The sequence below is a fragment of the Xenopus tropicalis genome, chromosome 5, assembly GCF_000004195.4.
Source record: "Xenopus tropicalis strain Nigerian chromosome 5, UCB_Xtro_10.0, whole genome shotgun sequence".
Taxonomy (NCBI): Eukaryota; Metazoa; Chordata; class Amphibia; order Anura; family Pipidae; genus Xenopus; species Xenopus tropicalis.
In genome coordinates, this window is record NC_030681.2 from 161,986,446 (window position 1) to 162,007,655 (window position 21,210).

General features: G+C 53.6%; 1 protein-coding gene across 1 annotated transcript; it reads left to right on the plus strand.

Annotated features, from left to right (window-relative positions):
- Window positions 1-4,066: 4,066 nt before the first annotated feature.
- LOC100496982 (scavenger receptor cysteine-rich domain-containing protein SCART1-like) lies at window positions 4,067-18,209 on the plus strand. Its single transcript, XM_031902824.1, has 6 exons — window positions 4,067-4,652; window positions 5,130-5,444; window positions 7,649-7,966; window positions 10,895-11,218; window positions 11,361-11,675; window positions 17,860-18,209. The coding sequence occupies exons 1-6, from the start codon at window positions 4,067-4,069 to the stop codon at window positions 17,877-17,879; spliced, it is 1,878 nt and encodes a 625-aa protein (XP_031758684.1). The 3' UTR covers window positions 17,880-18,209.
- Window positions 18,210-21,210: the final 3,001 nt, after the last annotated feature.

Here is a 21,210-nt window from a genome sequence, read left to right on the forward strand (position 1 = left end):
TGCCCAGTACCAAGTCCAAAATGTGCCCAGTACCAAGTCCAAAATGTGCCCAGTACGAGGCCCAAAATGTGCCCAGTACCAATCCCAAAATGTGCCCAGTACGAGGCCCAAAATGTGCCCAGTACCAAGCCCAAAATGTGCCCAGTACCAAGTCCAAAATGTGCCCAGTACCAAGTCCAAAATGTGCCCAGTACCAATCCCAAAATGTGCCCAGTACCAAGCCCAAAATGTGCCCAGTACCAAGTCCAAAATGTGTCCAGTACCAAGCCCAAAATGTGCCCAGTACCAAGCCCAAAATGTGCCTAGTACCAAGCCCAAAATGTGCCCAGTACCAAGACCAAAATGTGCCCAGTACCAAGTCCAAAATGTGCCCAGTACCAAGCCCAAAATGTGCCCAGTACCAAGCCCAAAATGTGCCCAGTACCAAGTCCAAAAATGTGCCCAGTACGAAGTCCAAAATGTGCCCAGTACGAGGCCCAAAATGTGCCCAGTACCAAGCCCAAAATGTGCCCAGTACCAAGTCCAAAATGTGCCCAGTACCAAGTCCAAAATGTGCCCAGTACCAAGTCCAAAATGTGCTCAGTACCAAGCCCAAAATGTGCCCAGTACCAAGTCCAAAATGTGCCCAGTACCAAGCCCAAAATGTGCCCAGTACCAAGCCCAAAATGTGCCCAGTACCAAGCCCAAAATGTGCCCAGTACCAAGCCCAAAATGTGCCCAGTACCAAGTACTGTGCCCAGTACCAATCCCAAAATGTGCCCAGTACCAAGCCCAAAATGTGCCCAGTACAAAGCCAAAATGTGCCCAGTACCAAGCCCAAAATGTGCCCAGTACGAGGCCCAAAATGTGCCAGTACCAATCCCAAAATGTGCCCAGTACCAAGCCCAAAATGTGCCCAGTACCAAGTCCAAAATGTGCCCAGTACCAGCCCAAAATGTGCCCAGTACCAAGCCCAAAATGTGCCCAGTACCAAGCCCAAAATGTGCCCAGTACCAAGTCCAAAATGTGCCCAGTACCAAGCCCAAAATGTGCCCAGTACCAAGCCCAAAATGTGCCCAGTACCAAGTCCAAAATGTGCCCAGTACCAAGCCCAAAATGTGCCCAGTACCAAGCCCAAAATGTGCCCAGTACCAAGCCCAAAATGTGCCCAGTACCAAGTCCAAAATGTGCCCAGTACCAAGCCCAAAATGTGCCCAGTACCAAGCCCAAAATGTGCCCATGTACCAAGTCCAAAATGTGCCCAGTACCAAGCCCAAAATGTGCCCAGTACCAAGTCCAAAATGTGCCCAGTACCAAGTCCAAAATGTGCCCAGTACCAAGCCCAAAATGTGCCCAGTACCAAGCCCAAAATGTGCCCATGTACCAAGCCCAAAATGTGCCCAGTACCAAGTCCAAAATGTGCCCAGTACCAATCCCAAAATGTGCCCAGTACCAAGCCCAAAATGTGCCCAGTACCAAGTCCAAAATGTGCCCAGTACCAAGCCCAAAATGTGCCCAGTACCAAGCAAAATGTGCCCAGTACCAAGCCCAAAATGTGCCCAGTACCAAGTCCAAAATGTGCCCAGTACCAAGTCCAAAATGTGCCCAGTACCAAGCCCAAAATGTGCCCAGTACCAAGCCCAAAATGTGCCCAGTACCAAGTCCAAAATGTGCCCAGTACCAAGCCCAAAATGTGCCCAGTACCAAGCCCAAAATGTGCCCAGTACCAAGCCCAAAATGTGCCCAGTACCAAGTCCAAAATGTGCCCAGTACCAAGCCCAAAATGTGCCCAGTACCAAGCCCAAAATGTGCCAGTACCAAGTCCAAAATGTGCCAGTACCAAGCCCAAAATGTGCCCAGTACCAAGCCCAAAATGTGCCCAGTACCAAGCCCAAAATGTGCCCAGTACCAAGCCCAAAAATGTGCCCATGTACCAAGCCCAAAATGTGCCCAGTACCAAGCCCAAAATGTGCCCAGTACCAAGTCCAAAATGTGCCCAGTACCAATCCCAAAATGTGCCCAGTACCAAGCCCAAAATGTGCCCAGTACAAAGCCCAAAATGTGCCCAGTACCAAGCCCAAAATGTGCCCAGTACCAAGTCCAAAATGTGCCCAGTACCAATCCCAAAATGTGCCCAGTACCAAGCCCAAAATGTGCCCAGTACCAAGCCCAAAATGTGCCCAGTACCAAGCCCAAAATGTGCCCAGTACCAAGCCCAAAATGTGCCCAGTACCAAGCCCAAAATGTGCCCAGTACCAAGTCCAAAATGTGCCCAGTACCAAGCCCAAAATGTGCCCAGTACCAAGCCCAAAATGTGCCCATGTACCAAGTCCAAAATGTGCCCAGTACCAAGCCCAAAATGTGCCCAGTACCAAGTCCAAAATGTGCCCAGTACCAAGCCCAAAATGTACCCAGTACCAAGCCCAAAATGTGCCCATGTACCAAGCCCAAAATGTGCCCAGTACCAAGCCCAAAATGTGCCCAGTACCAAGTCCAAAATGTGCCCAGTACCAAGCCCAAAATGTGCCCAGTACCAAGCCCAAAATGTGCCCATGTACCAAGTCCAAAATGTGCCCAGTACCAAGCCCAAAATGTACCCAGTACCAAGCCCAAAATGTGCCCATGTACCAAGTCCAAATTGTGCCCAGTACCAAGTCCAAAATGTGCCCAGTACCAAGCCCAAAATGTGCCCAGTACCAAGTCCAAAATGTGCCCAGTACCAAGCCCAAAATGTGCCCAGTACCAAGTCCAAAATGTGCCCAGTACCAAGCCCAAAATGTGCCCAGTACCAAGTCCAAAATGTGCCCAGTACCAAGCCCAAAATGTGCCCATGTACAAGTCCAAAATGTGCCCAGTACCAACCCCACAATGTGCCCAGTACCAAGTCCAAAATGTGCCCAGTACCAAGCCCAAAATGTGCCCAGTACCAAGCCCAAAATGTGCCCATGTACCAAGTCCAAAATGTGCCCAGTACCAATCCCAAAATGTGCCCAGTACCAAGCCCAAAATGTGCCCATGTACCAAGTCCAAAATGTGCCCAGTACCAAGCCCAAAATGTACCCAGTACCAAGCCCAAAATGTGCCCATGTACCAAGTCCAAATTGTGCCCAGTACCAAGTCCAAAATGTGCCCAGTACCAAGCCCAAAATGTGCCCAGTACCAAGTCCAAAATGTGCCCAGTACCAAGCCCAAAATGTGCCCAGTACCAAGTCCAAAATGTGCCCAGTACAAGCCCAAAATGTGCCCAGTACCAAGCCCAAAATGTGCCCAGTACCAAGTCCAAAATGTGCCCAGTACCAAGTCCAAAATGTGCCCATGTACCAAGTCCAAAATGTGCCCAGTACCAAGCCCAAAATGTGCCCAGTACCAAGCCCAAAATGTGCCCATGTACCAAGTCCAAAATGTGCCCAGTACCAAGTCCAAAAATGTGCCCATGTACCAAGTCCAAAATGTGCCCAGTACCAAGCCCAAAATGTGCCCAGTACCAAGCCCAAAATGTGCCCATGTACCAAGCCCAAAATGTGCCCAGTACCAAGCCCAAAATGTGCCCAGTACCAAGCCCAAAATGTGCCCAGTACCAAGCCCAAAATGTGCCCAGTACCAAGTCCAAAATGTGCCCATGTACCAAGTCCAAAATGTGCCCAGTACCAAGTCCAAAATGTGCCCAGTACCAAGCCCAAAATGTGCCCATGTACCAAGCCCAAAATGTGCCCAGTACCAAGCCCAAAATGTGCCCAGTACCAAGTCCAAAATGTGCCCAGTACCAAGTCCAAAATGTGCCCAGTACCAAGCCCAAAATGTGCCCAGTACCAAGCCCAAAATGTGCCCAGTACCAAGCCCAAAATGTGCCCAGTACCAAGCTCAAAATGTGCCCAGTACCAAGCCCAAAACACACCCAGGTACCATGCAGAAGCATAGCTATGTACTTATCCCCAGAAGGCCAATATCATGACATGTTATTCCTTTTATATTCCCCATTTTGTGTGACCTGAATTGGGGAGCCCAAAGGGGTGGTGCTTAGTGGAAACTAGGAGGGGTTAGAGGCGGATGGGGGCGTGTCTGGGTGCAACATGGAGTGCTGGGGGTTATGGCTCTCTGTCTCCCCCAATGTGCAGGATGCTCTCAGGATGCTCAGACCTCGGCGCAGATTCTGATAGTAGACGACGGGCACCATTACGGCACCAACGTGCATAACCTCCATATGGTGTGGGGATTCGCCCAAGGCTTGGCCAACCCTCACTCCGACCTGCAGCTCCATATCCCTTCCACCTTACCTGAAAAACTGTCCGAGAGCGTCCGCGGGGCTGAGAGTTTAAAGGGAATTTCGTATCAGACCCATGATCTCTTTATGGGCGACTACTTGCAGAAAATCGTGTGGGACGCGTTCCACCGTACGAGGGATGTTTGGGGCAAGAAGCCCCGCCTCCTCATCATATTCGAATATTGGTTTCTGAACACCTCCCGTATGTCGGCACTCACTCTCCTCAAGACACTGGGGGTAGAGATCTTTGTGGTGGCCTACAGAAAGCTGGAGAACGTAGAAGAGATGGCGTCCTACCCTACAGAGACCCATGTCTTCCACTGGCAACAGTACCGAGACCCCAACGCCATGTTATCCGAGCTGGCACTGTCTGTCTGCAGGAGCCTCGAGGGGCACCGGCACAAGAAGTCAAGTAAGTCTGAGTACATGGGCCTCTGGGTAAGAACTTGCCACAAAGTCTGGGATGGACATGGTGCTCCCCTGAGCAGGAAGTAAGTTGGGGCATAAATAGTCTCATCTCAGGCAGTTAGCCAATAGCTGATGGCCAGTAACCATAGAAACATAGAACCACTGCTGGCTACCTATGTACTAGGGGGGACACAGGGCTCCCCTGAGCAGGAAGTAAGGTGGGGCATAAATAGTCTGATCTCAGGCACCTAGACAATAACACAGAACTCATAAAGGGAAGAAAGTCTGTAGGACACAGGGCTCCGCTGGGAATGAATCTGGGGCAGTTAGGGAATGGGCCAGTACCTGTAAGGGTTTTTGATGTTACTGACTCAAAGGCTCATTACAAGCCGCAGGGCACTTTTCCAGTTCCATTACAGACACACGCCAAACTCTCACGTAGGCAAGTATACTTGTATGTGCCAATTCCTTCTCTATCCAGTTCTCTCCCAGGTCCGGCTGGCCGGAGGCAGTGGCCCATGTGAGGGTAGAGTGGAAGTGTTTTACAACCAGACGTGGGGCTGGCTGAGCGACGAGAAATGGGACCCACTTGGTGCTGATGTTGTCTGCAGGCAACTGGGCTGTGGACCTTCCATGGAAGTTGTCAAAGGAGACCACTTTGGACTTGGAACTGGCCATGTTCTGGGGAGGGGCAACTGCAATGGGCACGAACAGGATTTCTCCCAGTGCATTCTGGGAGCCTGGAAAGAGAAAGAGGAGAATCAGCAGAGTGCTGGGGTGACCTGCTTGGCCTCTGGTAAGTATGGTAAGAATCCAAGGGACTTGGCATGGCGGCCGCGCTTCTTTGTGCCTAATACAGCACAGGGCCCACTACTTATAGTTGAACACTCAATAACCACCTGGTTTACTCTTCAGCCCATTTAAGCCCAGCTAGATTTTCCTCATCCCAGGGGTCCCCAACCTTTCTTATTCGGGAGCCACAGTCAAATGTAAAAAGACTTGAAGAGCAACACAAGCACCATAAATGTTCATGGAGGAGCCAAATAAGGGCTGTGATTGGCTATTAGGGGCCTCTATGCACCCTATCAGCTTACAGGGGCTTTATTTGGTAGGAAATCTTGTTTTTATTCAACCAAAACTTGCCCCCAAGTCAGGAATTCAAAAATAACTCCCTGGTTTGGGGGCACTGAGAGCAACACCCAAGGGGTTGGGGAGCATCATGTTGCCCCTGAGCCACTGGTTGGGGATCCCTGCCTCATCCTTTCCATGTAGATATGTTGATGGGACCTTGAGCCTATTGTTTATTTACTCATGGAGTGAAAGGTCAAGTGATATACCCCCAGGGGGCCCCTAAGGTCCTGAGGCTCAGCTGCAGTTGCAATACCCCTGGAGCCTCCGGTAAGACAGCATTATATAGGGGTCATCATTTAATAATGGGTCTGACCTTCAATCTCAACTTCTAGCTTCTGTGGGGCATCACCATAAATAATGTCCATCAGCTCCAACTGAGCAAAGAGCTACTGGTGGAACCATCCTCCATACAGAGAGACAGCCATCTCCCATGGTGGGAAGCAATATTCCAGGTTTGGAGAGGTGCATCCAGGGCCGCCATCAGAAATCACGGGGCCCCTCACAACAAAATTTTCTGGGCCCCCCTCCCAGCAGTACAAAGGACTCACAGACATGAGACATTGGTAGCCAGCAGGGCCCCCCTAATACATGGTAGCCAGCAGGGGCCCCCTAATGCATTGGTAGCCAGCAGTGCCTCCCTAGTACATTGGTAGCCTGCTGTGTCCCCCCTAGTACATAGGTAGCCAGCAGTGCCCCCCCTAGTTCATAGGTAGCCAGCAGTGCCCCCCCCCTAGTTCATTGGTAGCCAGCTGTGCCCCCCTAGTTCATTGGTAGCCAACAGTGCCCCCATAATGCATTGGTAGCCAGCAGGGCCCCCCTAAATACAGGTAGCCAGCAGTGCCCCCCCTAGTACATTGGTAGCCAGCAGTGTCCCCCCCCTAGTACATTGGTAGCCAGCAGTGCCCCCATAAAGCATTGGTAGCCAGCAGTGCCCCCCCCAGTAGCCAGCTGTACCCCCCAGTACATTGTTAGCCAGCACAGCACGGCTCCTCCAGCATCTTCTTCTTCAGCGGCAGCGGCGGATTCGGACTCCCCTGGCGAGGTCCTCCCTGGACGACACCTCCGCACTTCTGAGTGCCGAAAGACGCCAGGCCCTTTTATAAGGTTGCGCCCCGTGCGTACTGACGTGCATGTACGCACGGGGCGCAACCAATAGGATCACCCGCTGACCACCAATGACAGGGGCCCGGAACTGATTAAAGGGGGCCCGAGCTACTAAGAAAACTTTAGCATGGCCGGGCCCCCTTTTAAAGTGAAAATCGTCCGGGCCCGGGACGATTGTACCCCCTGTGCCCCCCTGATGGAGGCCCTGGCTTCATCCATACTGGGAGTTGAGGAGGGACACTTTCCCTACTATAAAATCCACCTCTCTATACCTGAAGAATGACCAGCTACACTGGCATTCTGCATAACCTGGGGTCTCACAGTGAAGGCCTCCCTCCCCATAACCTGGGGTCTCACAGTGAAGGCCTCCCTCCCCATAACCTGGGGTCTCACAGTGAAGGCCTCCCTCCCCATAACCTGGGGTCTCACAGTGAAGGCCTCCCTCCCCATAATCTGGGGTCTCACAGTGAAGGCCTCCCTCCCCATAACCTGGGGTCTCACAGTGAAGGCCTCCCTCCCCATAACCTGGGGTCTCACAGTGAAGGCCTCCCTCCCCATAATCTGGGGTCTCACAGTGAAGGCCTCCCTCCCCATAACCTGGGGTCTCACAGTGAAGGCCTCCCTCCCCATAACCTGGGGTCTCACAGTGAAGGCCTCCCTCCCACAATGAAGGTGGTATAACTAAATGCATCAGATGACAACTAATGGTTACCCCAATAATATGAAGACATAGACCTCGATGCACCTCTCTCCTGTCTCTCGCAGGTGTCGGGGATGTCAGACTGGTGAATGGCTCTGGCCTCTGTAACGGGATAGTGGAGGTTACACTCAATAACTCCCCCAGGAGAGTCTGTATTTGGGGTTACGACAGTCGGGAAGCTGCAGTGACCTGTAGGCAGGTGGGGTGTGGGCCTCTTATGAAGATGCAGGAGAACCTGGCTGAACCTGGTGCTGAAGTCCCGATGGTGGAGAAGATACACTGCTCTGGGGGAGAGGCTGATCTGTCTAAGTGCAGTGTGAGCCTATGGAGAGAGCAGCCTTGCTTCCTCAGCGTTTCTGCTGGACTTGTCTGCGCTCAGTCCCGTAAGTTCTCATGCCCCCCTCAACTGGTCGCCCCCTAGTGGCACAGTTGGCTGCCCTGGCTCTTAATATAGGCACTTTCTTCCCTAGCCTGCCCCTTGCCACAGGTTACTCCCTCCAGCAGTTCATTCTTGATACACTAGCACCCAAACGTGCCGGCGGCGGTGGCCTATTACTTTTAGGATGTGGTACCTACTATCTGAGCAGCTTTCCTTCCAGCCCTTTGATGAAACCCCTCCCCTCATATTTCTTTCTTTTGAAGTCCTTGCAATTGGGATCTTCTGCTATTATCTAATGTTCTCCAGAACCTCATTCTTAATTTCTAGATGATTTCTTATCTTGGCTCCTCCCCTTCCTTTCCTCATGGATGACTTTCCCCATTAATATTGACTGCTCACTTGCATCCAAGCTTCTCCATCTTGCCTCTTCCTATGGGCTAATACAGTGCTGTCCAACTTCTGTTGTACCGAGGGCCGGAATTTTTCCGACCTACGTGGTGGAGGGCCGATAATGGAAGCCAGTTTTGACCACTCCCCTTTTTGAAACTGCACCCACTTGAAACCACACCCATGTTATCACATGACCATACCCATGTTAATGGTTGTAGTACAGCAAAAACCTGTCATACTCTGCCTGCCCTATGCTGCCTGTGTGTGCCATAATCTGCCTTCCCTACCCTGCCTGTGTGTGCCAGACTCTGCCTTCCCTACCCTGCCTGTGTGTGCCATACTCTGCCTTCCCTACCCTGCCTGTGTGTGCCATACTCTGCCTTCCCTACCCTGCCTGTGTGCCATACTTGGCTGGTTTGTGCCATACTTGGCCTGTGTGTGCCATACTCTGCCTGCCCTACCCTGCCTGTGTGTTCCATACTCTGCTTGCCCTACCCTGCCTGTGTGTGCCATACTCTGCTTGCCCTACCCTGCCTGTGTGTGCCATACTCTGCCTTCCCTACCCTGCCTGTGTGTGCCATACTCTGCCTTCCCTACCCTGCCTGTGTGCCATACTTGGCTGGTTTGTGCCATACTTGGCCTGTGTGTGCCATACTCTGCCTGCCCTACCCTGCCTGTGTGTTCCATACTCTGCTTGCCCTACCCTGCCTGTGTGTGCCATACTCTGCTTGCCCTACCCTGCCTGTGTGTGCCATACTCTGCTTGCCCTACCCTGCCTGTGTGTGCCATACTCTGCTTGCCCTACCCTGCCCGTGTGTGCCATACTCTGCTTGCCCTATGCTGCCTGTGTATATGGCACACACAGGCAGCCTACAGTGACACAATGCTGGCACTGCTCCTACAGTCTGCACAATAACTATATATTAAAAAACTTTTTAATTGCAGTACCACCTCCGTATATGTTCTTTTTGTAGTGTGCAGGGATTATTTGTGGGTTTCTACTGCTCCTGAGGTGTGAACAGGGGAACAATGGGGGTGATTACAGCCTGAGCCTGAGGTGGGAACAGGGGAACAATGGGGTGATTACAGCCTGAGCCTGAGGTGGGAACAGGGGAACAATGGGGGTGATTACAGCCTGAGCCTGAGGTGGGAACAGGGGAACAATGGGGGTGATTACAGCCTGAGCCTGAGGTGGGAACAGGGGAACAATGGGGGTGATTACAGCCTGAGCCTGAGGTGGGAACAGGGGGAACAATGGGGGTGATTACAGCCTGAGCCTGAGGTGGGAACAGGGGAACAATGGGGTGATTACAGCCTGAGCCTGAGGTGGGAACAGGGGAACAATGGGGGTGATTACAGCCTGAGCCTGAGGTGGGAACAGGGGAACAATGGGGTGATTACAGCCTGAGCCTGAGGTGGGAACAGGGACAATGGGGGTGATTACAGCCTGAGCCTGAGGGGGGAACAGGGGAACAATGGGGGTGATTACAGCCTGAGCCTGAGGTGGGAACAGGGGAACAATGGGGGTGATTACAGCCTGAGCCTGAGGTGGGAACAGGGGAACAATGGGGGTGATTACAGCCTGAGCCTGAGGTGGGAACAGGGGAACAATATGGGTGATTACAGCCTGAGCCTGAGGTGGGAACAGGGGAACAATGGGGGTGATTACAGCCTGAGCCTGAGGTGGGAACAGGGGAACAATGGGGGTGATTACAGCCTGAGCCTGAGGTGGGAACAGGGGAACAATGGGGTGATTACAGCCTGAGCCTGAGGTGGGAACAGGGGAACAATGGGGGTGATTACAGCCTGAGCCTGAGGTGGGAACAGGGGAACAATGGGGGTGATTACAGCCTGAGCCTGAGGTGGGAACAGGGGAACAATGGGGGTGATTACAGCCTGAGCCTGAGGTGGGAACAGGGGAACAATGGGGGTGATTACAGCCTGAGCCTGAGGTGGGAACACTGCAGGGGTGAACAATGCAGAGATTAAAAGGTGGAACAACACAGGGGATTACATATTTAAACAATACAGGGGGATTACAGCCTGAATCTGAGGTGAGAACCATGCAGGGGGGGGGCAGTTAATCACAGTACTGATACCATTTAAAGCTTACACAAGAGTAAGCCATCAAAGCAGCCAGACAGGTGGGGGGCCACACAGAGGGGGGTCGCGGGCCGCCAGTTGGACAGCACTGGGCTAATACAATGGAGCTCAGCCCTTACCCGCCAGTGTGGCCACCTCCTTAACCTGCTCTTTACTTTGCTCTTTGCCTTTAACTCTCCTTTATCCATCACTGATCTCCTCACACTCTTCCTCTCACACACTCTTCCTCCCATGTGCACCCTATCACCAGATGCCGGAACCTTCACCACATTAATCTTCACCATAGGGTACAACATTGGGGGGAGGGGGGAGGATTGGGAATGTGAATGTTCTACTATAATAATAATATAATAATATATATAATATAATATAAATATTAATAGTAGGTTCTTTAGAGAAAAGGACTTCTTGTTGTGATTCTCCTTCTGGACCATTTCAGCTCCTTCTGGAATCCAGTTGGTTGGTGGCAGCAGTGTATGTTCTGGCAAGGTAAGGGTAAACTACGGTGGCAGCTGGGGCTCAATCTGCGCTGATGAATGGGGCAGGTTAGAAGAGGTTGTGGTGTGCAGGCAGATGGGCTGTGGGCCGGCTATTGACACAGCAGAGTGGAAGATGCCAAGTAGCCTCTCAAGATCCTCAGGTAACGTTCTGGAGGCCGTCTACTGCCACGGCCACGAGTCCCAGCTGTCTGAGTGTGGCTCCGTGTCAGCAACGAGCAAGACTTGCTACATCCCCGAGGCCGAGGTCCTTTGCTCCCAGTCAGGTGAGTCTGAAACCCAACTGGTTACCCTGGCACGTGCCACCAGGCCATGTCTTATGGGCGAGGGAAAGGGACTTATTAACCAGCAGCAAAGAAAGTCAATAGAGTTCTGTGTGTCTGGCCTAATTCATTGCTTTCTGCCCAGTTATCTCCCAAGTGGCCCTGGTGAATGGTCCCACTGGCTGTTCTGGCCGCGTGGAGGTTTATTACAAAGGAAAGTGGGGTACAGTGTGCGATGAGACGTGGGACCTGGCAGACGCCAATGTAGTGTGCAAGGAGCTCGGCTGTGGGTCGGCCACTGAGGCGCCCAAGGCTGCACGTTTCCACCCGGGAGATGGACCCATTTGGCTGGAGAAGGTCTTCTGTAATGGAAACGAGGCCCATCTGTCTGAATGTGGAGCTGTGACCTCCAGGCGGGGGGTCTGTGACCACTCTCAGGATGCCGGTGTTATATGTTCAGGTGAGATGCCAGGGACTCAAGGGCAGTGCCAGGGCAAGCAGGGCAGGCAGTCGGGGGCACTAGGCACCTACCTCTTCTGCCTCCCGAACCCACGTTCTGGCCCCGGGTGGGGGAAATGTAACATCTTTATACCACTCCCAATGGGTGGGCAATTATATGAGCTCCTTGTGTGTCAGATAGGGGTGCTACCTAGTCTGAGGGGCAGTATAAGGGCAGGAATAGGCACTGGGGGGCAGTATGAGGGCAGGAATAAGCACTGGGGGGCAGTATGAGGGCAGGAATAAGCACTGGGGGCAGTATGAGGGCAGGAATAAGCACTGGGGGCAGTATGAGGGCAGGAATAAGCACTGGGGGCAGTATGAGGGCAGGAATAAGCACTGGGGGCAGTATGAGGGCAGGAATAAGCACTGGGGGCAGTATGAGGGCAGGAATAAGCACTGGGGGGCAGTATGAGGGCAGGAATAAGCACTGGGGGGCAGTATGAGGGCAGAATAAGCACTGGGGGGCAGTATGAGGACAGGAATAAGCACTGGGGGCAGTATGAGGGCAGGAATAAGCACTGGGGGCAGTATGAGGCAGGAATAAGCACTGGGGGCAGTATGAGGGCAGGAATAAGCCCTGGGGGCAGTATGAGGGCAGGAATAAGCACTGGGGGGCAGTATGATGGCAGGCATAAGCACTGGGGGGCAGTATGAGGGCAGGAATAAGCACTGGGGGGCAGTATGAGGGCAGGAATAAGCACTGGGGGCAGTATGAGGGCAGGAATAAGCACTGGGGGGCAGTATGAGGGCAGGAATAAGCACTGGGGGGCAGTATGAGGGCAGGAATAAGCACTGGGGGCAGTATGAGGGCAAGGAATAAGCACTGGGGGCAGTATGAGGGCAGGAATAAGCACTGGGGGGCAGTATGAGGGCAGGAATAAGCACTGGGGGCAGTATGAGGGCAGGAATAAGCACTGGGGGCAGTATGAGGGCAGGAATAAGCACTGGGGGGCAGTATGAGGGCAGGAATAAGCACTGGGGGGCAAGTATGAGGGCAGGAATAAGCACTGGGGGGCAGTATGAGGGCAGGAATAAGCACTGGGGGCAGTATGAGGGCAGGAATAAGCACTGGGGGCAGTATGAGGGCAGGAATAAGCACTGGGGGCAGTTATGAGGGCAGGAATAAGCACTGGGGGCAGTATGAGGGCAGGAATAAGCACTGGGGGCAGTATGAGGACAGGAATAAGCACTGGGGGGCAGTATGAGGGCAGGAATAAGCACTGGGGGGCAGTATGAGGGCAGGAATAAGCACTGGGGGCAGTATGAGGGCAGGAATAAGCACTGGGGGCAGTATGAGGGCAGGAATAAGCACTGGGGGGCAGTATGAGGGCAGGAATAAGCACTGGGGGCAGTATGAGGGCAGGAATAAGCACTGGGGGGCAGTATGAGGACAGGAATAAGCACTGGGGGCAGTATGAGGGCAGGAATAAGCACTGGGGGCAGTATGAGGGCAGGAATAAGCACTGGGGGGCAGTATGAGGGCAGGAATAAGCACTGGGGGGCAGTATGAGGGCAGGAATAAGCACTGGGGGGCAGTTATGAGGGCAGGAATAAGCACTGGGGGCAGTATGAGGACAGGAAATAAGCACTGGGGGGCAGTATGAGGGCAGGAATAAGCACTGGGGGGCAGTATGAGGGCAGGAATAAGCACTGGGGGGCAGTATGAGGACAGGAATAAAGCACTGGGGGCAGTATGAGGACAGGAATAAGCACTGGGGGGCAGTATGAGGGCAGGAATAAGCACTGGGGGGCAGTATGAGGGCAGGAATAAGCACTGGGGGCAGTATGAGGGCAGGAATAAGCACTGGGGGCAGTATGAGGGCAGGAATAAGCACTGGGGGGCAGTATGAGGGCAGGAATAAGCACTGGGGGCAGTATGAGGACAGGAATAAGCACTGGGGGGCAGTATGAGGACAGGAATAAGCACTGGGGGGCAGTATGAGGACAGGAATAAGCACTGGGGGGCAGTATGAGGGCAGGAATAAGCACTGGGGGCAGTATGAGGGCAGGAATAAGCACTGGGGCAGTATGAGGACAGGAATAAGCACTGGGGGGCAGTATGAGGACAGGAATAAGCACTGGGGGCAGTATGAGGACAGGAATAAGCACTTGGGGGGCAGTATGAGGGCAGGAATAAGCACTGGGGGGCAGTATGAGGGCAGGAATAAGCACTGGGGGGCAGTATGAGGGCAGGAATAAGCACTGGGGGCAGTATGAGGGCAGGAATAAGCACTGGGGGGCAGTATGAGGGCAGGAATAAGCACTGGGGGCAGTAAGAGGAAAGGAATAAGCACTGGGGGGCAGTATGAGGGCAGGAATAAGCACTGGGGGCAGTAAGAGGAAAGGAATAAGCACTGGGGGGCAGTATGAGGGCAGGAATAAGCACTGGGGGGCAGTATGAGGGCAGGAATAAGCACTGGGGGGCAGTATGAGGGCAGGAATAAGCACTGGGGGCAGTATGAGGGCAGGAATAAGCACTGGGGGCAGTATGAGGGCAGGAATAAGCACTGGGGGGCAGTAAGAGGAAAGGAATAAGCACTGGGGGGCAGTATGAGGGCAGGAATAAGCACTGGGGGGCAGTATGAGGGCAGGAATAAGCACTGGGGGGCAGTAAGAGGAAAGGAATAAGCACTGGGGGGCAGTAAGAGGAAAGGAATAAGCACTGGGGGGCAGTATGAGGGCAGGAATAAGCACTGGGGGGCAGTAAGAGGAAAGGAATAAGCACTGGGGGGCAGTATGAGGGCAGGAATAAGCACTGGGGGGCAGTATGAGGGCAGGAATAAGCACTGGGGGCAGTATGAGGGCAGGAATAAGCACTGGGGGGCAGTAAGAGGAAAGGAATAAGCACTGGGGGCAGTATGAGGGCAGGAATAAGCACTGGGGGGCAGTATGAGGGCAGGAATAAGCACTGGGGGGCAGTATGAGGGCAGGAATAAGCACTGGGGGGCAGTATGAGGGCAGGAATAAGCACTGGGGCAGTATGAGGGCAGGAATAAGCATGGGGGCAGTAAGAGGAAAGGAATAAGCACTGGGGGCAGTATGAGGGCAGGAATAAGCACTGGGGGCAGTATGAAGGGCAGGAATAAGCACTGGGGCAGTATGAGGGCAGGAATAAGCACTGGGGGGCAGTATGAGGGGCAGAGGGAATAGCACTGGGGGCAGTATGAGGGCAGGAATAAGCACTGGGGGCAGTATGAGGGCAGGAATAAGCACTGGGGGCAGTATGAGGGCAGGAATAGCACTGGGGGCAGTATGAGGGCAGGAATAAGCACTGGGGGGCAGTATGAGGGCAGGAATAAGCACTGGGGGGCAGTATGAGGGCAGGAATAAGCACTGGGGGGCAGTATGAGGGCAGGAATAAGCACTGGGGGCAGTATGAGGGCAGGAATAAGCACTGGGGGGCAGTATGAGGGCAGGAATAAGCACTGGGGGGCAGTATGAGGGCAGGAATAAGCACTGGGGGCAGTATGAGGGCAGGAATAAGCACTGGGGGCAGTATGAGGGCAGGAATAAGCCCTGGGGGGCAGTATGAGGGCAGGAATAAGCACTGGGGGGCAGTATGAGGGCAGGAATAAGCACTGGGGGCAGTATGAGGGCAGGAATAAGCACTGGGGGCAGTATGAGGGCAGGAATAAGCACTGGGGGGCAGTATGAGGGCAGGAATAAGCACTGGGGGGCAGTATGAGGGCAGGAATAAGCACTGGGGGGAGTAGAGGCAGGAATAAGCACTGGGGGCAGTAGAGGCAGGAATAAGCACTGGGGGCAGTATGAGGGCAGGAATAAGCACTGGGGGCAGTATGAGGGCAGGAATAAGCACTGGGGGGCAGTATGAGGGCAGGAATAAGCACTGGGGGGCAGTATGAGGGCAGGCATAAGCACTGGGGGGCAGTATGAGGGCAGGAATAAGCACTGGGGGGCAGTATGAGGGCAGGCAATAAGCACTGGGGGCAGTATGAGGGCAGGAATAAGCCACTGGGGGCAGTATGAGGGCAGGAATAAGCACTGGGGGCAGTATGAGGGCAGGAATAAGCACTGGGGGGCAGTATGAGGGCAGGAATAAGCACTGGGGGCAGTATGAGGGCAGGAATAAGCACTGGGGGCAGTATGAGGGCAGGAATAAGCACTGGGGGCAGTATGAGGGCAGGAATAAGCACTGGGGGCAGTATGAGGGCAGGAATAAGCACTGGGGGCAGTATGAGGGCAGGAATAAGCACTGGGGGCAGTATGAGGGCAGGAATAAGCACTGGGGGCAGTATGAGGGCAGGAATAAGCACTGGGGCAGTATGAGGCAGGAATAGCACTGGGGCAGTATGAGGCAGGAATAAGCACTGGGGGCAGTATGAGGGCAGGAATAAGCACTGGGGGCAGTATGAGGGCAGGAATAAGCACTGGGGCAGTATGAGGGCAGGAATAGGCACTGGGGGGCAGTATGAGGGCAGGAATAAGCACTGGGGGGCAGTATGAGGGCAGGAATAAGCACTGGGGGGCAGTATGAGGGCAGGAATAAGCACTGGGGGCAGTATGAGGGCAGGAATAAGCACTGGGGGCAGTATGAGGGCAGGAATAAGCACTGGGGGGCAGTATGAGGGCAGGAATAAGCACTGGGGGGCAGTATGAGGGCAGGAATAAGCACTGGGGGGCAGTATGAGGGCAGGAATAAGCACTGGGGGCAGTATGAGGGCAGGAATAAGCCCTGGGGGGCAGTATGAGGGCAGGAATAAGCACTGGGGGCAGTATGAGGGCAGGAATAAGCACTGGGGGCAGTATGAGGGCAGGAATAAGCACTGGGGGCAGTATGAGGGCAGGAATAAGCACTGGGGGGCAGTATGAGGGCAGGAATAAGCACTGGGGGGCAGTATGAGGGCAGGAATAAGCACTGGGGGGCAGTAAGAGGAAAGGAATAAGCACTGGGGGGCCAGTATGAGGGCAGGAATAAGCACTGGGGGCAGTATGAGGGCAGGAATAAGCACTGGGGGCAGTATGAGGGCAGGAATAAGCACTGGGGGGCAGTATGAGGGCAGGCATAAAGCACTGGGGGGCAGTATGAGGGCAGGAATAAGCACTGGGGGGCAGTATGAGGGCAGGAATAAGCACTGGGGGGCAGTATGAGGGCAGGCATAAGCACTGGGGGGCAGTATGAGGGCAGGGAATAAGCACTGGGGGCAGTATGAGGGCAGGAATAAGCACTGGGGGCAGTATGAGGGCAGGAATAAGCACTGGGGGGCAGTATGAGGGCAGGAATAAGCACTGGGGGGCAGTATGAGGGCAGGAATAAGCACTGGGGGCAGTATGAGGGCAGGAATAAGCACTGGGGGCAGTATGAGGGCAGGAATAAGCACTGGGGGCAGTATGAGGGCAGGAATAAGCACTGGGGGGCAGTATGAGGGCAGGAATAAGCACTGGGGGGCAGTATGAGGGCAGGAATAAGCACTGGGGGCAGTATGAGGGCAGGAATAAGCACTGGGGGGGCAGTATGAGGGCAGGAATAAGCACTGGGGGGCAGTATGAGGGCAGGAATAAGCACTGGGGGGCAGTATGAGGGCAGGAATAAGCACTGGGGGCAGTATGAGGGCAGGAATAAGCACTGGGGGCAGTATGAGGGCAGGAATAAGCACTGGGGGGCAGTATGAGGGCAGGAATAAGCACTGGGGGGCAGTATGAGGGCAGGAATAAGCACTGGGGGCAGTATGAGGGCAGGAATAAGCACTGGGGGGCAGTATGAGGGCAGGAATAAGCACTGGGGGCAGTATGAGGGCAGGAATAAGCACTGGGGGGCAGTATGAGGGCAGGAATAAGCACTGGGGGGCAGTATGAGGGCAGGAATAAGCACTGGGGGGGCAGTATGAGGGCAGGAATAAGCACTGGGGGCAGTATGAGGGCAGGAATAAGCACTGGGGGCAGTATGAGGGCAGGAATAAGCACTGGGGGGCAGTATGAGGGCAGGAATAAGCACTGGGGGGCAGTATGAGGGCAGGAATAAGCACTGGGGGGCAGTATGAGGGCAGGAATAAGCACTGGGGGGCAGTAAGAGGAAAGGACAGAGGGCAGGAGTATGTGGGCAGAGCTTTGGGGAAACCCATGAGTGAGGGGCACAATCAGTTCCACAGCATTTTACTATAATCACTTTCCTTGTTATTTCCCAGGCCCAGAGCCGCAGCCGTGAGAAGCAATTGGGCGCCCCGGGCAGTGCCAGTCGGGCAGAGAGGGGCAACTTACCTGCCAGTTTGTCTCAGTAAGCCCCGGGCAATGGTGCCCTCTCCCCTCACCCAGAGCCACACACCAATGCACAAGGCTCAATAGTAACAGCTCTTCCCATAATGCAAAGTCTCTGTGCCGCTGGCAAATATTTACTCACCCAGGGTATTGTCTGTACAGCATGTAATAGCCACTCCCCCCGCCCTGTACAGCATGTAATAGCCACTCCCCCCGCCCTGTACAGCATGTAATAGCCACTCCCCCCGCCCTGTACTCTGAATAAACATATTATCCCTCACTTGTTTGCCTCAATTTCTGATAGATATCCCTTCTATGGGCAGCATGTTACACTCTCCCACCACTAGGGGTCAGTATATGTACATGGCATATAGGGAATAAACACTGGAGACTGAGTGTTACACTCCCCCACCACTAGGGGTCAGTATATGTACATGGCATATAGGGAATAAACACTGTTGGCTGCGTGTTACACTCTCCCACCACTAGGGGTGGAACCCTGCCCGGTGTTAATGTGATTGTGATCTGCATACGCTGCCTACTCTACGTACTCTACGTACTCTGCATACTCTGCCTACTCTGCGTACTCTGCCTACTCTACGTACTCTGCATACTCTGCCTACTCTGCCTACTCTGCCTACTCTGCCTACTCTACGTACTCTGCATACTCTGCGTACTCTGCGTACTCTGCGTACTCTACGTACTCTGCGTACTCTACGTACTCTGCATACTCTACGTACTCTGCCTACTCTGCCTACTCTGCCTACTCTGCCTACTCTGCCTACTCTGCCTACTCTGCCTACTCTGCCTACTCTACGTACTCTACGTACTCTACGTACTCTGCGTACTCTGCCTACTCTACGTACTCTGCATACTCTGCCTACTCTGCCTACTCTACGTACTCTGCATACTCTGCGTACTCTGCCTACTCTACGTACTCTGCATACTCTGCCTACGCTGCCTACTCTGCCTACTCTGCCTACTCTACGTACTCTGCATACTCTGCCTACTCTGCGTACTCTGCCTACTCTGCATACGCTGCCTACTCTGCCTACTCTGCATACGCTGCCTACTCTGCCTACTCTACGTACTCTGCATACTCTGCCTACTCTGCGTACTCTGCATACGCTGCCTACTCTGCCTACTCTGCATACGCTGCCTACTCTGCATACGCTGCCTACTCTGCTTACTCTGCATACTCTGCCTACTCTGCATACGCTGCCTACTCTGCCTACTCTGCATACGCTGCCTACTCTGCCTACTCTGCATACGCTGCCTACTCTGCATACGCTGCCTACTCTGCTTACTCTGCATACTCTGCCTACTCTGCATACTCTGCCTACGCTGCCTACTCTGCCTACGCTGCCTACTCTGCCTACTCTACGTACTCTGCATACTCTGCCTACTCTGCCTACTCTGCATACGCTGCCTACTCTGCCTACTCTGCCTACTCTGCATACGCTGCCTACTCTGCATACGCTGCCTACTCTGCTTACTCTGCATACTCTGCCTACTCTGCATACGCTGCCTACTCTGCCTACTCTGCATACGCTGCCTACTCTGCATACGCTGCCTACTCTACGTACTCTGCATACGCTGCCTACTCTGCTTACTCTGCATACTCTGCCTACTCTGCATACGCTGCCTACTCTGCATACGCTGCCTACTCTGCATACGCTGCCTACTCTGCCTACTCTGCCTACTCTACGTACTCTGCATACGCTGCCTACTCTGCTTACTCTGCATACTCTGCCTACTCTGCATACTCTGCCTACGCTGCCTACTCTGCCTACGCTGCCTACTCTGCCTACTCTACGTACTCTGCATACTCTGCCTACTCTGCATACGCTGCCTACTCTGCCTACTCTGCATACGCTGCCTACTCTGCATACGCTGCCTACTCTGCATACGCTGCCTACTCTGCATACTCTGCCTACTCTGCCTACTCTGCATACGCTGCCTACTCTGCCTACTCTGCCTACTCTGCATACGCTGCCTACTCTGCATACGCTGCCTACTCTGCTTACTCTGCATACTCTGCCTACTCTGCATACGCTGCCTACTCTGCCTACTCTGCATACGCTGCCTACTCTGCATACGCTGCCTACTCTACGTACTCTGCATACGCTGCCTACTCTGCTTACTCTGCATACTCTGCCTACTCTGCATACGCTGCCTACTCTGCATACGCTGCCTACTCTGCATACGCTGCCTACTCTGCCTACTCTGCCTACTCTACGTACTCTGCATACGCTGCCTACTCTGCTTACTCTGCATACTCTGCCTACTCTGCATACTCTGCCTACGCTGCCTACTCTGCCTACGCTGCCTACTCTGCCTACTCTACGTACTCTGCATACTCTGCCTACTCTGCATACGCTGCCTACTCTGCCTACTCTGCATACGCTGCCTACTCTGCATACGCTGCCTACTCTGCATACTCTGCCTACGCTGCCTACTCTGCCTACGCTGCCTACTCTGCATACGCTGCCTACTCTGCATACTCTGCCTACTCTGCATACTCTGCCTACGCTGCCTACTCTGCCTACGCTGCCTACTCTGCCTACTCTACGTACTCTGCATACTCTGCCTACTCTACGTACTCTGCCTACTCTACGTACTCTGCGTACTCTGCCTACTCTGCATACGCTGCCTACTCTGCCTACTCTGCATACGCTGCCTACTCTGCATACGCTGCCTACTCTGCCTACTCTGCTTACTCTGCATACTCTGCCTACTCTGCATACTCTGCCTACTCTGCCTACCTTACATTTTTTCTGACGTGAGCCCCTTCGTGGCGCGCTCCGCATTAGGCTACCAGCCGCTTCCCTGACCCCCTGCCTTCCGAACAAGGCACTCGCTTCACTTCCTGGCGCGTCGCTCCTTCGGCGCAGGAAGGTGACGTCATCAGACCACGCAAATTCACTTTGCACACCCTGCTGGAGGGGAACGCAATAACAGGTAACGCCGCAGGCAGAGAGTTCATACCGTTTAAGCACATTCCCTGCTATATATTTACACCCACAGATACCTACTCTCAGCATAATGGCTGCCAAAGAGCTGCTGGAACTTATAGAGGATTTATCCTCTCACAAAGAAACAGATCATTTGGGGGAAAAGGTTCCTTCTAAACATAAACTTACAGAGATCCTTCCCCTCCCAATTTACCAAAAATGACAAGACTGCAGCAAACTATTGAGTCTGATACAGACACGGCCCTGGCTCACTCACTCACACACTCACTCACTCACACACTCACTCACACACTCACTCACACACTC